Source organism: Lutra lutra, chromosome 5 (genome assembly GCF_902655055.1).
Source record: "Lutra lutra chromosome 5, mLutLut1.2, whole genome shotgun sequence".
Taxonomy (NCBI): Eukaryota; Metazoa; Chordata; class Mammalia; order Carnivora; family Mustelidae; genus Lutra; species Lutra lutra.
In genome coordinates, this window is record NC_062282.1 from 31,475,578 (window position 1) to 31,487,695 (window position 12,118).

General features: G+C 34.5%; 1 protein-coding gene across 3 annotated transcripts in view; it reads right to left on the reverse strand.

Annotated features, from left to right (window-relative positions):
* Nucleotides 1-1,141: 1,141 nt before the first annotated feature.
* FYB1 (FYN binding protein 1) overlaps nucleotides 1,142-12,118 on the reverse strand; it is a 155,255-nt gene continuing 144,278 nt past the window's right edge. For all 3 annotated transcript variants that reach the window (XM_047730836.1, XM_047730838.1, XM_047730835.1), the window contains 3 exons: nucleotides 5,966-5,999; nucleotides 3,674-3,705; nucleotides 1,142-2,648 (listed from right to left, as the gene is read on the reverse strand). In XM_047730836.1, the coding sequence (XP_047586792.1) occupies nucleotides 2,626-2,648; nucleotides 3,674-3,705; nucleotides 5,966-5,999 (89 nt within the window). In that variant the 3' untranslated portion in view covers nucleotides 1,142-2,625. The remainder of the gene's footprint in view (nucleotides 2,649-3,673; nucleotides 3,706-5,965; nucleotides 6,000-12,118) is intronic.

Genomic DNA, 12,118 nt, shown 5'->3' on the forward strand with positions numbered 1-12,118 from the left:
AAAGTTTATGGCTTTGAGGAGTGATATCTTATTCCCTGGGATAATGTTTGAACATGGGTTGAGGTTGAACATTGTTGGAAGTTGAAGGGACTTGTGTTTTTTTTTTTTTCCAATTTCATTCAAAATAGGAAGAAAAGCATCAGGCACACTACTGGAAGGTTTATTCTTAAACAGGAGGTATACTCCATCTTCTGAGGCTGAAGCAAAAACAGGAATGATTGGGGTTAAAGAAAGCCTGCAGATGTGGGATCAAATTACGGGAGAGAAAGGTTGAGGACCTCAATTCCTTGATGAAGTAGGCAGCAAAGTTATCTGCTAAAGGTATTATTTACTTGTAGCTCTTCTCACATGACAAAATTCTATACATTAAACTACAGCAGAAATAATACTTAATATATTAAAATTAAAATGTCAAATATGCCTTTTATACTAAGATTATTATCTATTATATAAATCTTTTGTAGGCATTGTATGTGTCTGTTTCTTGGTGTATAACCCAAAAGTCTAAAATAGTCTCTTGGTTTAATTTGGAATTTTAAAAACTGATATTGTATTGAATTTATGTTATTTTCTTTTTTTTTTTTTTTAAAGATTTTATTTATCTGACAGAGAGAGATCACAAGCCGGCAGACAGGCAAGCAGAGAGAGAGAGAGGAGGAAGCAGGCTCCCTGCAGAGCAGAGAGCCCAATGTGGGACTCGATCCCAGGACCCTGAGATCATGACCTGAGCTGAAGGCAGAGGCTTAACCACTGAGCCACCCAGGTGCCCCAAATTTATGTTATTTTCAATGAGAAAAAAATAACTGGAGATATACTGTCAGTGTATTATGTATATTTGCTACCAAATTTAACAAAAACAAAAACACTTTTGAACCATGTAATTGATCTATTAAAATAATTTCATCATATGAGCATATACTGGTTTATCCTATCAAAAAGTAGACATCAAAGTATTTCATAATTGGAGGGGGACTTGGACATCATTGGTTTCTAATGTGGAGCCTCAGACTTCCTGACTCTATAAATTGAACAATAAAGGCTGATGGTTCTTTCTTTCTTTCTTTCTTTCTTTCTTTCTTTCTTTCTTTCTTTCTCTCTCCTTCTTTCTCTTCCTTCCTTCCTTCCTTCCTTCCTTCCTTCCTTCCTTCCTTCCTTCCTTCTCTTTCCTTCCTTCTGCCCTGTCTTTCTGTTTGTCTTTCTTTCTGATCTATTTTCAAATTTTAACACCCCATATGGAAATTACCCATATGAAGGCTGAGGTTACAATGATTTGAAATGATTTCAATTCAGTGAGGCCACTCTTCAGAAGCTCCAATGAGACTTTGAAATATATTAAAATACAGAAAATGCATTAATCATTATTTAATCAGTGAGTTTTAAAAATACACAAAGGTTTCTGAAATATAGGATTTGGGGTTGGGCAGGATTATAAAAGTTTGAGGTAACTGGTCGTAAAATTGTTGGGAAAAACTGATTTCGTCTAATCCTGTAATTTGCAGACAAAACTAGTTCACCAAATATATCACATCATGGTTCATTGGTAGTAGAGCCAGCTTTGCCTATTTTGGAAGTTGAGAAAAAATTACCTAACATGCTATTTTCTTGGGTGTTAGGAGTCTTGCATTTTGTAGCATGTTGTTTAGTGTTCTTAGCATTTGGAATCCAAATGCTTCACATTTTGTTTGGAGGTGCTTTGGGAAAGAGTATGTATGAGTAGGAAACATTCTAGTCCAAACACTAGGCCAACTTTCCAGTAAAGTGGTTTAAAAAAAATTCCACAGAAGTAATTGAAGAGCAAAAACTTTCAAAAGAGTCTTCATAGTGAAGAGGTGCCATTAAAGCCTAATTAATTTCAAACTCCATCTTCCATTCTTCATAATTTTAGGGTAGTCCTCATTCCTATCTACTCTAGTTCCAACAGTACTTTAAACAGAGCACATAATTAGACTGTTAGTGGATGAGTCTGCAAAAAGAAAACCGATTTTTGACCCTTCTACAGTTTTAATCTGAAGTGTGTGTACTAAATGCATACATTCTCATCAAATAATTAACATATATTCACAATTAACAAACAGGGACAATCTTTCTACACAAACTCTGCTGCCACTGTAATTTTTAGAACATTGATCCCACCAGCAAGAGAGGACACAGTTGTGCCCCTTTAAAGATAGAGGATTTGAATAAAGACTATAAGAGACAATCACAATTAGAGGTTCAAACGATAGTTTTCTATCTTGTGGAATGTTTTAATATTTTCTTCCTTATATTTCTTTATTCTTCCTCCTCATATTTCTTTAGACAACACAGTCATTTCTTCTCAATTTTTTCTTTCTTTTTAGAGAGGGGAGGCTGTCTCCTGATGGTCTACAAGAAGCTCCTTCATAACTGTAGCTGAACCGGAAATGGAATATTTCATAATTCTTACAGCTCACTGATGCAATCTCCCAAGATGTTAAGATCATTTTCTAAGTCCACAGTTTTAGAACTTCATAATCAGAATTTTATAGCGAATGGTAATAGGTAGCTGCATGCATCCATTTTCTATGATATCTAATCCCACGTCAATTAAAATTCAGACTTCATTTTGGCATCAAATGAACATAGCAGAATGAACACGGCTGAGACCTAGTCATTGTCATAGATGCAACCTGAAAAAAAAATACAAATTTCAATAGAGTTATACAAAACACATAGCTTCTAAGCTTTCCAAGGCTAGAAATGTGGGTAATTCACACTCACCCAGTTTAGGGTTAAAAAAAATGTAGAAAAATGTAGAATCGGCTCACTTTGTGAAAAGTAGTTACATGGAAGACCATATATGGATTTAATTTACATTGTTCAGTATATAATTCTAACAAAGTTCTGGACAGATTTATTCTTTTTTTTTTTTAAGATTTTATTTATTTATTTGAGAGAGGGAGAGAGAGAGAACAGGAGATGGGGGAGGGTCAGAGGGAGAAGTAGACTCCCCCTCAACCCCCGCCCCCAAGCAGGGAGCCCCATGTAGGACTGGATCCTAGGATTCCAGGATCATGACCTAAGCCCAAGGCAGTCTCTTAACCAAATGAGCCACCCAGGTGCCCTGGACAGATTTATTTTTTTATCAAAATGAGACTCAGAATTATTTTATCTGGCACTTAATTAAATGTATTTTTTGGTAGTTTTCTAAATGAGATTGAAGTTGTCAAATATCAGTAAGAATTGTAAGTTTAAAAGGAAACTAAAAAGCCACATGAGTAACTCTATGCGTCACTTCAGTTGAGATTAATTTTTTAGATTGTAATTTATAAATATGTGATGTTAAAAGAATACTAGTGAGTATTATAGGTTACAAATTAAAATATGTATACTTGACGTACTAATTGGTCAAGTATACATATTTTTGAGGATGAAAGTTATTTGTATTAAGATTAATGGTATAATGAAAAGTTCACATTATTTTGTACTTTTGTTTTCAAAGAAAATAAATAAGATTCTTCCTTGATTTCCAGTTGTGTGCAAAAATAATTTCTTAAATTATACCAGAGCATTTACCTTTCCTAACATTTTCAAGTGATTCAAATTCTGATCAGATTGAAAAGCTCTAATTAACCCAGCAAGCTATTTTTAGTATTTGTAAGAAAAGTAAATTCACTGTTATTGTTCTCAGTGGTGGGTGCCATGTGGGACTTACCATCAGCAATGTCATCGTAGATCTCTCCATCACTGTAAATGTAGAAAAAATTTTTTTAAAGAAAATATGTTCTTAACATTAAGGCAATCTCTAGATTAAAAAGTTAGTAATATGATTTTATATGACACAATTAAACATTTAAAGGTGAGAAGTTAAATGTGAATTTTTAAGTGGGAAGAAATTTTGTATTCATCTACATCATCTTTCATTCATTTAACTTAATTCTCTGTTCTATTCTAAAAATAACCAAAAAACCCACAACTTATTTCATATCATAGACATATGGGATAGGGGAAACATGCCTTAAGATCACATACCATGCTTTATTCATTTTTAGATCCAACCGTGAGCCTAACACAGAGCTCTGCATTATAAGAAGTGCTTATTGAACTGAACAAACTAAAAAATCATGGCACAATACTCCACTTGGGGTCCTAATGGAGTCTTTTTTTTTTTTTTTAAGTAATCTCTACAGCTCACATGGAGCTTGAACTCAGGACCCAGAGATCAAAAGCCACACGCTCCCCCGACTGAGCCAGCCAGGGGCTCCCCTAATGGATTCTTTGTATTTGTTAATATCAGATTTATACTTTCACTTGAACTTCAAATATCAAATGAAATAGAATAATATTAAAAAAAAAGAAATAGAATAATTTTGACCTAGGAAATGAGTGCATCATTTTTGCATTTCTAATAATTTATAAATATTAATTATCAAATACATAAATATTAGTTTCAAAAATGAGTAGCCAAGATATGGTTAGTATGGTGATTCTTATGTTATATAATTCTAAAAATATTTATGGTTATAGGCTGATGCATAATAATAGTTCTGGCTACTTTTACACATTTTGGTTGTACTTGGTCCCGAATCTTTGTAAAATATTCTGTTCTATACACTTAATAAGTCCTTCCTATGTACGAAGAGATATAAACATGGGTAAAATGCAAGCTTTGATTTCAAGAAGCTTATAATCTAATGGAGGAGAGAATGATATACAAGTAATTAAAATAGGAAGTATTATAAATGTGAATATAGCCTTGAAATGTAGAACACAGTTTCAAAGTTCAGAAATGTAAGGTGACTGTCACCTTGACCAGACTCACTTTTGGTCGCTGTACTATCTTTGCTTTTATCATGGAAACAGCAGCAAGCCCTCCAAGTTGCTGCCAACTATGGCAGACGCTGTAGGTTTCCTCTGTCTTTTGTTTGGATCCTTTCTCTGAGATTAAGGGAATCCTTAGCTAATGGAAATCTGATACGAATGCAAAGAGGACAGATTTTCCTATCATCTATTCAATAAACACTTGTTAAGTAATCACTTCAAGAGATGGTGAACCAATAACTACTTAGACTATACTCTCTAACTTCTCTCTTCATCATCCTCTGATAATCACTGATGAAGATTACTTGTCACATAGTCGTTCCTTGAAATTAGTATCTTTCATAAAATAGAGAAGTGCTTGCCTACCATTGTGATTAATGCTCTGAGAAAAAGAAATGTATTCTAATTATTTTTCTTTTCACACTTTACTAGTTTTCTGACAAAGCATTAGCATTGATTTGTCTCTTTCTGATGGGTGTCAGGTTGTTCATGGATACAGTTTGTGAATCTTCCTTGATTTTTTTATTATGCAGAATTCTGTAAGTCTTTATGTTGGCATATGCACCTGATAATGGAGTTCACTTCTTGCACTGATATACTTGGAACAGAATCTTATAACGTTTGAGGGGAACTCTCATAGAACACTAGTACCAGACTGTGACAACGTCTTATTCATAAGAATAGGAGAATCATTGATGACAATCTTTATTCTGGCATGCTACCAAAAAGGCAACTTAATACTCTACTATGCCTAATAAAGAAAAGCTCTCAGTTGGGGTCAAATTACTAACAAGTGACATTAGCACCTACTGGGTAGACATTAATCGGTCCCTGATTTATTCAATTCAACCAACCGTATTTATCAGTAAGTGAAAGGCAAAATTTTAATGAAAGTGTTAGTGGTTTTCCCCTGTCTCCAATGTTTGCTAAGTCTGTCTCAAATGAATGTTTATGACTATGAACTGTATACTCACGAATGAGAAGAGTTCTTGTTTATTTAAAAGAGTGACACTTTATGAAAACCTTAACTTTATGATGGGTAGTACCATACTGATATTAGTATAGCATATTGTTTTAAAATTTATTTATGACAGTTTAGTAGATTATATTATTTAGATGATATTGGGAATCTTTCTTAAAGAACTACATAATACTCTTTATTAGTAGTAGAAGAAAATGAACTTACTTGTCCACCAAGTAACTCCGAAGGACATAACCATCTATGAAAAAAAAAAGAAAGTAAATTTTATTAATAGTACAGATTTGAATAATCTTTACTGTTTCTTTTAAGAAAGTGAAATAGAATCGAATATCTAATGTAATGTGCTTTGATATAATGTGACATAGCATACTGAATAATTCTATTTCCAAATACGACCTATTTTTCTTATTCATGTCCACTTTTCTCCCCTTCCTTTCTTCTCCTTTTCTCTCTAATTTTTTTTCTCTCTCCTACAAGTCTCTTTTCCTCCATTTACGAGCTTTCCCCTTAAAGATAAACAATTTATCTTCTTCTCCAAGCTACTGCATGTAGTAGCACAGGCCTTTTCCAAATTCTACTCTATTTCTTCATGGTATTACCAATGTGACCCTGTCCTAGGGAGAATTTATAGTTTCTCTAAATAGAAAAATAGTTTGTATGTAGGTATTTCAAATACCATCAGATCAAAGCCTTAAGTTTTAAAATGTTATATATTGAATAGAGTCGAAATTGTTCAACTCCCCTTGCAGATCAGCAATCTTGCAATTACTTGGGGGAGTATGCATTCTAAATGGTCTCAAAATAGTTCTCAAGTTCAGCCTGGAAGGTCTTCCATACTGCTTTTGTCATTTGACAGAGTGTCGACACATGCATTTTCATCTTTCATGATACAAATCATTATTAGAAGAACACACAGCAGACATTCTAGTGATTCCCCTGTTAAATAGGAAGTAGACCATACTTTATGCAAAAAAAGCAAAGTTCTTTTTAAAGCACCTTATCTTTGCCCCTATTATGCAACACAATCCTAAGAAAAGATACAGACTTTTTTTTTTTAAGATTTTATTTATTTATTTGACAGAGAAAAAGAGAGATCACAAGTAGGCAGAGAGAGAGGGGGAAGCAGGCTCCCTGCTGAGCAGAGAGCCCGATGCGGGGCTTGATCCCAGTACCCTGAGATCATGACCTGAACCTAAGGCAGAGGCTTAACCCACTGAGCCACCCAGGCGCCCCCAGACTGTTTTGGTTTTTTTTTTTTTGAGAAAATTTCTGTTGACATTTAATTAATATTACTAGTCTTTGGAATTATTAGTTTTGTGTTAGCACCTAAACTCTACTATATGCTTGCGATTAGTAGCTTTCATTGCCTTGTCAATACAGCCTCTAAATTCTTTCAGAGCCAATCTATTGGGCTTGGTCCACTTTAGATCTAATTTTTATTAGGGTAAATGTGTAAAAAATTATAAACACAGCAAAGAGTAATACAGGTGATATTAACATAAACATAATGATGCCATACTGCCATTGATTTAACATGCAAAAACATTTTTTTCAAAAAGTGGGATCATACAAATGAAACTCTAGATTGAAACTTAAGAAAATGAACTTTCCCTTGAAATATTCCAGAGTGAAAAAAAAAAACCCTCCATTGAAATATTTTATCAAGAAATTCACCCCTTTTTAATGAAAATTTTATTAGAATCCTATTTGGAAAAGGAAACTGAAAGTTATCGCTGAATTCCTGTAGTATGGAAATAATGAAGCATGTGTCAAAATGATAAAAGCACAAAAATGTAATATTTTTCTCAGATTCTGAGAAGTTAGACCTTGTTATACCTTCCTTTTTATTTCAGTTAAAGCAAAAGTAGCAAAAATTATTGGTGTAAGAACATCTAAAGTTAATATCCTTGGTTGCCTTTGACATTACAGTTCTTTTAACATTTCATGTTAACAGACTTCAAAAAATTTAGGGTATATATCATAATTTAACATAATTTTTAAAGGGGGATAAGCTCGTCTCTAAAAAATTCAATTCTATGTGTGTCTCTCAAAAGAGAAAAATCTATGCAGATAACAAGTTTTCAGAACAAACTGTGAATTTCATGTCATGGTCCCAATAACTGAAATCCATCTTTACCCGCCCTGGTGTTTGGAGCTAAAATAAAATGTGAACATTTTTCTATAGACAGTAATAGTCCAAACTTTTTGTTTCCATTAGTTAAAAATGGTGGCTCTACTTTTGTTACTTTTTTTTTCTATAATTTTTTTTCTTAAAACAAATTGGAAAATAAAAGAATACAATAATAAGTGTTCCCATGAGATATTCATGTTTAAGTTAATTTAAAAGTAATGACATGGAGGAGCTGAAGCTTTTGACAGTGAAGGAAATCTCTGTGAGCTGTTCAGGCTTTGGAATGTCTCTGAACTAATATTAGAAGATACAAAATTAGAGAAATATATACAAAATTAAAGCTATTGCCAGAGACTGGACTTACTACAGTATCAAATATATTCCTGTTTTGTTCTTTTTTAAAGAGTCCTTTACTTTTTTAAATAGTCCTTTACATGACTGAAGTTAATAACTATGATAAACAGCTTAATAGCCTGTCTTCACAAAATTAATTACAAAAAATATATTTTAGGTTCTCAAACCCCTATTACATTTCCTCCTATGTCTTGGTTGTTCCAGAGCTCTAAGGAATGGCTTTTCTTTTCATTGAATGCTCTGCTGTGGCTGTTGCTTCTGTGTGTGAGCTACATAAATATGAATGATTATGAATATTGTTTAAGAAAAATGTATCAAGGAGATGGAGTGTGGGATGGTACTGTACTGCTTTATTTTAATTTCCTGAAATGATTAGATAATTTGGGACTCATTAGCTATAAAATTATTATTATATAGCATTTTTACAGGATTAATGACTTTTTAAAAAAAGATTTATATTTGACACAGAGAGAGATCACAGATAGGCAGAGAGGTAGGCAAAGAGAGAGGGGGAAGCAGGCTCCATGCTGAGCAGAGAGCCTGAAATGGGGCTCCATCCCAGGACCCTGAGATTATGACCTGAGCCAAAGGCAGAGGCTTAACCCACTGAGCTACCCAGGTGCCCCAGGATTAATGACTTTTAATACAGCATGGGTTTCACTGTCTAGTACATTTAAAAATCTCTAAAACTTCATTCGATTAAAAGCATGATTAATTCATGACAGTGTTGAAAAAAGTGACCCACTATGAATTTTTATATTTTATATGATCTCTCCCTTATAGTTCCTAGAAATAACATTTTTTGCAGTAGAAAAATGATCTCTTTGCTTCAGTGTTCCATGTACATCCATCATAAGGAGTATTAATGAAAAATACAATGAAATAAGCAAAAAAGTCATCGTGGCTCCATGCTATGTAGAATGGGCACCACGTTTACTGTGGGTGCTGACTCACAAGGGATTCTCACACCTAATATGAAATGATTATTTGGAAACTTCATATTCATACAGCAGAACAAAGTAGCTTGAAACAAGTGTTTTTAAATATGTGGTGGGATAGAGCTAATTAAGAAAGTAACACCCATCCCTCACGTGTGCCAGTTCTCAGTACTGACTGACCTTTTTTTTTTTTTTTAAAGATTTTATTTATTTATTTGACAGAGAGAGATCACAAGTAGACGGAGAGGAAGGCAGAGAGAGAGAGAGAGAGAGGGAAGCAGGCCTCCCGCTGAGCAGAGAGCCCGATGTGGGACTCGATCCCAGGACCCTGAGATCATGACCCGAGCCGAAGGCAGCGGCTTAACCCACTGAGCCACCCAGGCGCCCCTGACTGACCTTTAAGAAGGGTGTCATGAATACAAAATTATGAAGGAAACACAAAATCATCTTTGGAAAAGTTGAACATATCTTTGTTGTAATATTTTCAAATTTCTTAATAAAAATGACAACTTTTGTTATTTCTTTATTATTTCATTTGTTGTGAGCTAAGTCCAGAAATGAAGTTCAGTTTACTCAATTTGGCCTCATGCAGTTAAAAACAATAATATCATGTTGCACAGACTTACCCAATCAAGTGGAACAATGCCCGACATCAAAGGGACATGCTCATAATATTACAGAAAGAAAAAAATAAAACACAGTGTATGAAACTAAATATAAATTATTAGCCTAGTGTTATAAAAATGTTCTCTCTCCTTGTCTTCTTTCTCTCTGTTCCTTTCTCCTGATTTTTAGGGCTTCGAATCCAGGGACTTTTAAGTTTCTGAATTTAGAAAATTTTCTTCAGTGAGCATCTGCTCTTTTAAAATTGAAAACAGAATTATTTAAGCAAAGAAATGATTAATTGGATTTGAGAAAATCCAAACTATATTTGAAATTCCCTTTCCTTGATGCCCAAAGAAAATGAAGAACATTTTAACCATAAATAATTCAGTTCATGTCTCCTTCCACACTTTTTGTAGAAATTTTCCTATAGGAGGTGGGGAAACATATAGCTTGTGAGACATTGAGTTGTGGAATACGCTCAAATATTAAAGAGAAATTCTAAACATTTGGGAATGTGCCAGAAATACATACTTAAGATTTCAATGCCTCTTTGATATGTGTTTCCACAAGCCAGTGGGATAATTGATCAAATGTGATAATGCTTGCAAGGGTGGCTTGTACTCAACTCCATAATGGGAAGAGATTGTTGTTAATACTTTCTCCTCTAATTTCTACCATTCCAAATTAAGTTTATAAACTATGCTTTCTTTTCTTTGATGGATTAATGAATGGAAAGTAAGGAAGATGTTAAGGTTATGATGGTGTTGGATTGCAAATGCCTTTACAGCTAGACAGATGTAGAAATAAGGAACCAAAAGATTTAAAGGCTCCTACATGATACACAACAAGCAAACCACATCACTAAGACCAAGACAGAGAACTTCTGTCTCCTAATAAGTTAAACTCCTCTGCAGACTTCTTCTTATGCGTGCCTATATGTCAGACTTTCATCTGGTTCTCCAACTGCAATCTCCAAATTGTTACATTCAATTCAGTAAGCCCTGAACAAGGTGCCAGGTACTGCGGGAGGACTGGCAGTACAATGTTGAGAACATTTCAGTGAATTTACTCTCCAGCTAAGGGTCTAATATGAATAACAGATTAATAAAACAGGAAGGACAATTAGAAGGACAATTAGAAGGACAAAAGCAGTAGCATGGTGTGGCCAGAGAGATAAATTGTGATGGGTGACTGGGGAGTAGGGAGTGGGTGTGTTTCTAATTTTAGATGACAACTGGATTGTTTTTTTACTAGACAATTATGGGCATTAGAAGTAGAATAAAACAGCATAGAAGGATGAAATAGCATAATTTACTCAGGGAATGACAAGTCAGTAGTATATATTTTGGAGTGGTGGTTGCCGATAGGATAGTTGATGGGTTTGAGGCTAAATCTATAGGGTTTTATATCATAGCCTAGAGATAATATTTGTGTTTTTAAAAAATAATAGTTGAGTAACAGTGTGGCAGGTGGATTGGCTGAGAACAAAGATAAGGTAGACATATCATTTGAAGGGCTATTGCAAAAATCTAGATTCGAGAGGGTTAAATCCACATAACAATCCTCCCAAATCCTATTGAAGTCACCTGAGTAATGGATTAGAGATTAGGGAAATTAAAAATGCCAAGGGTCCAGTTCAAGAAAGGAATAAGCAGGAGGTTTAGAAAAATTAAGAAAAGCAGCATATTTGGCAAAATAAAAGTGAAATAAAGTAGATATGATAATTACATTTTGGAATAAAGCTCAACATGAAAGGCAACAGCAGATGCTCTAGGTCGTCTTCCCATACATGTCAGTGCCTTTTGGTTCACCCAACTTCCAAAGGACAACACTTGCAATTTTTTTTTTTAAGATTTTAATTTATTTGACAGACAGAGAACACAAGTAGGCAGAGAGAGGAAGGGAAGCAGGCTCCCCGCCGAGCAGAGAGCCCGACATGGGGCTTGATCCCAGGACCCTGGGATCATGACCTGAGCCGAAGGCAGAGGCTTTAACCCACTGAGCCACCCAGACGCCCCTACAATTTTTTTTTTTAATCAATTTTTTTTTTTTTTATCAATTTTCTCTGGCTTCCAGAGCTCTTCATCACCTTGCTCAGTATCCCGAAGTAGGGAGTAGGCTTCAACTCCGCATGGACAGGAGTTGGTGTAACAATACCTCAATTTGTTTCTCATTGGATGTGATAACACTGCCACTCTGAGTTCTCAGCTGGTATAAGTTGCAATAACCTAAGTGGCAACTTTTTCAATAACAAGGCTTTGTTGACTGCCTTTCCTTTCCTGTCTCCTTTTCTACTTGCTCATAAGATTCCCAGAATCACTCCCTAAA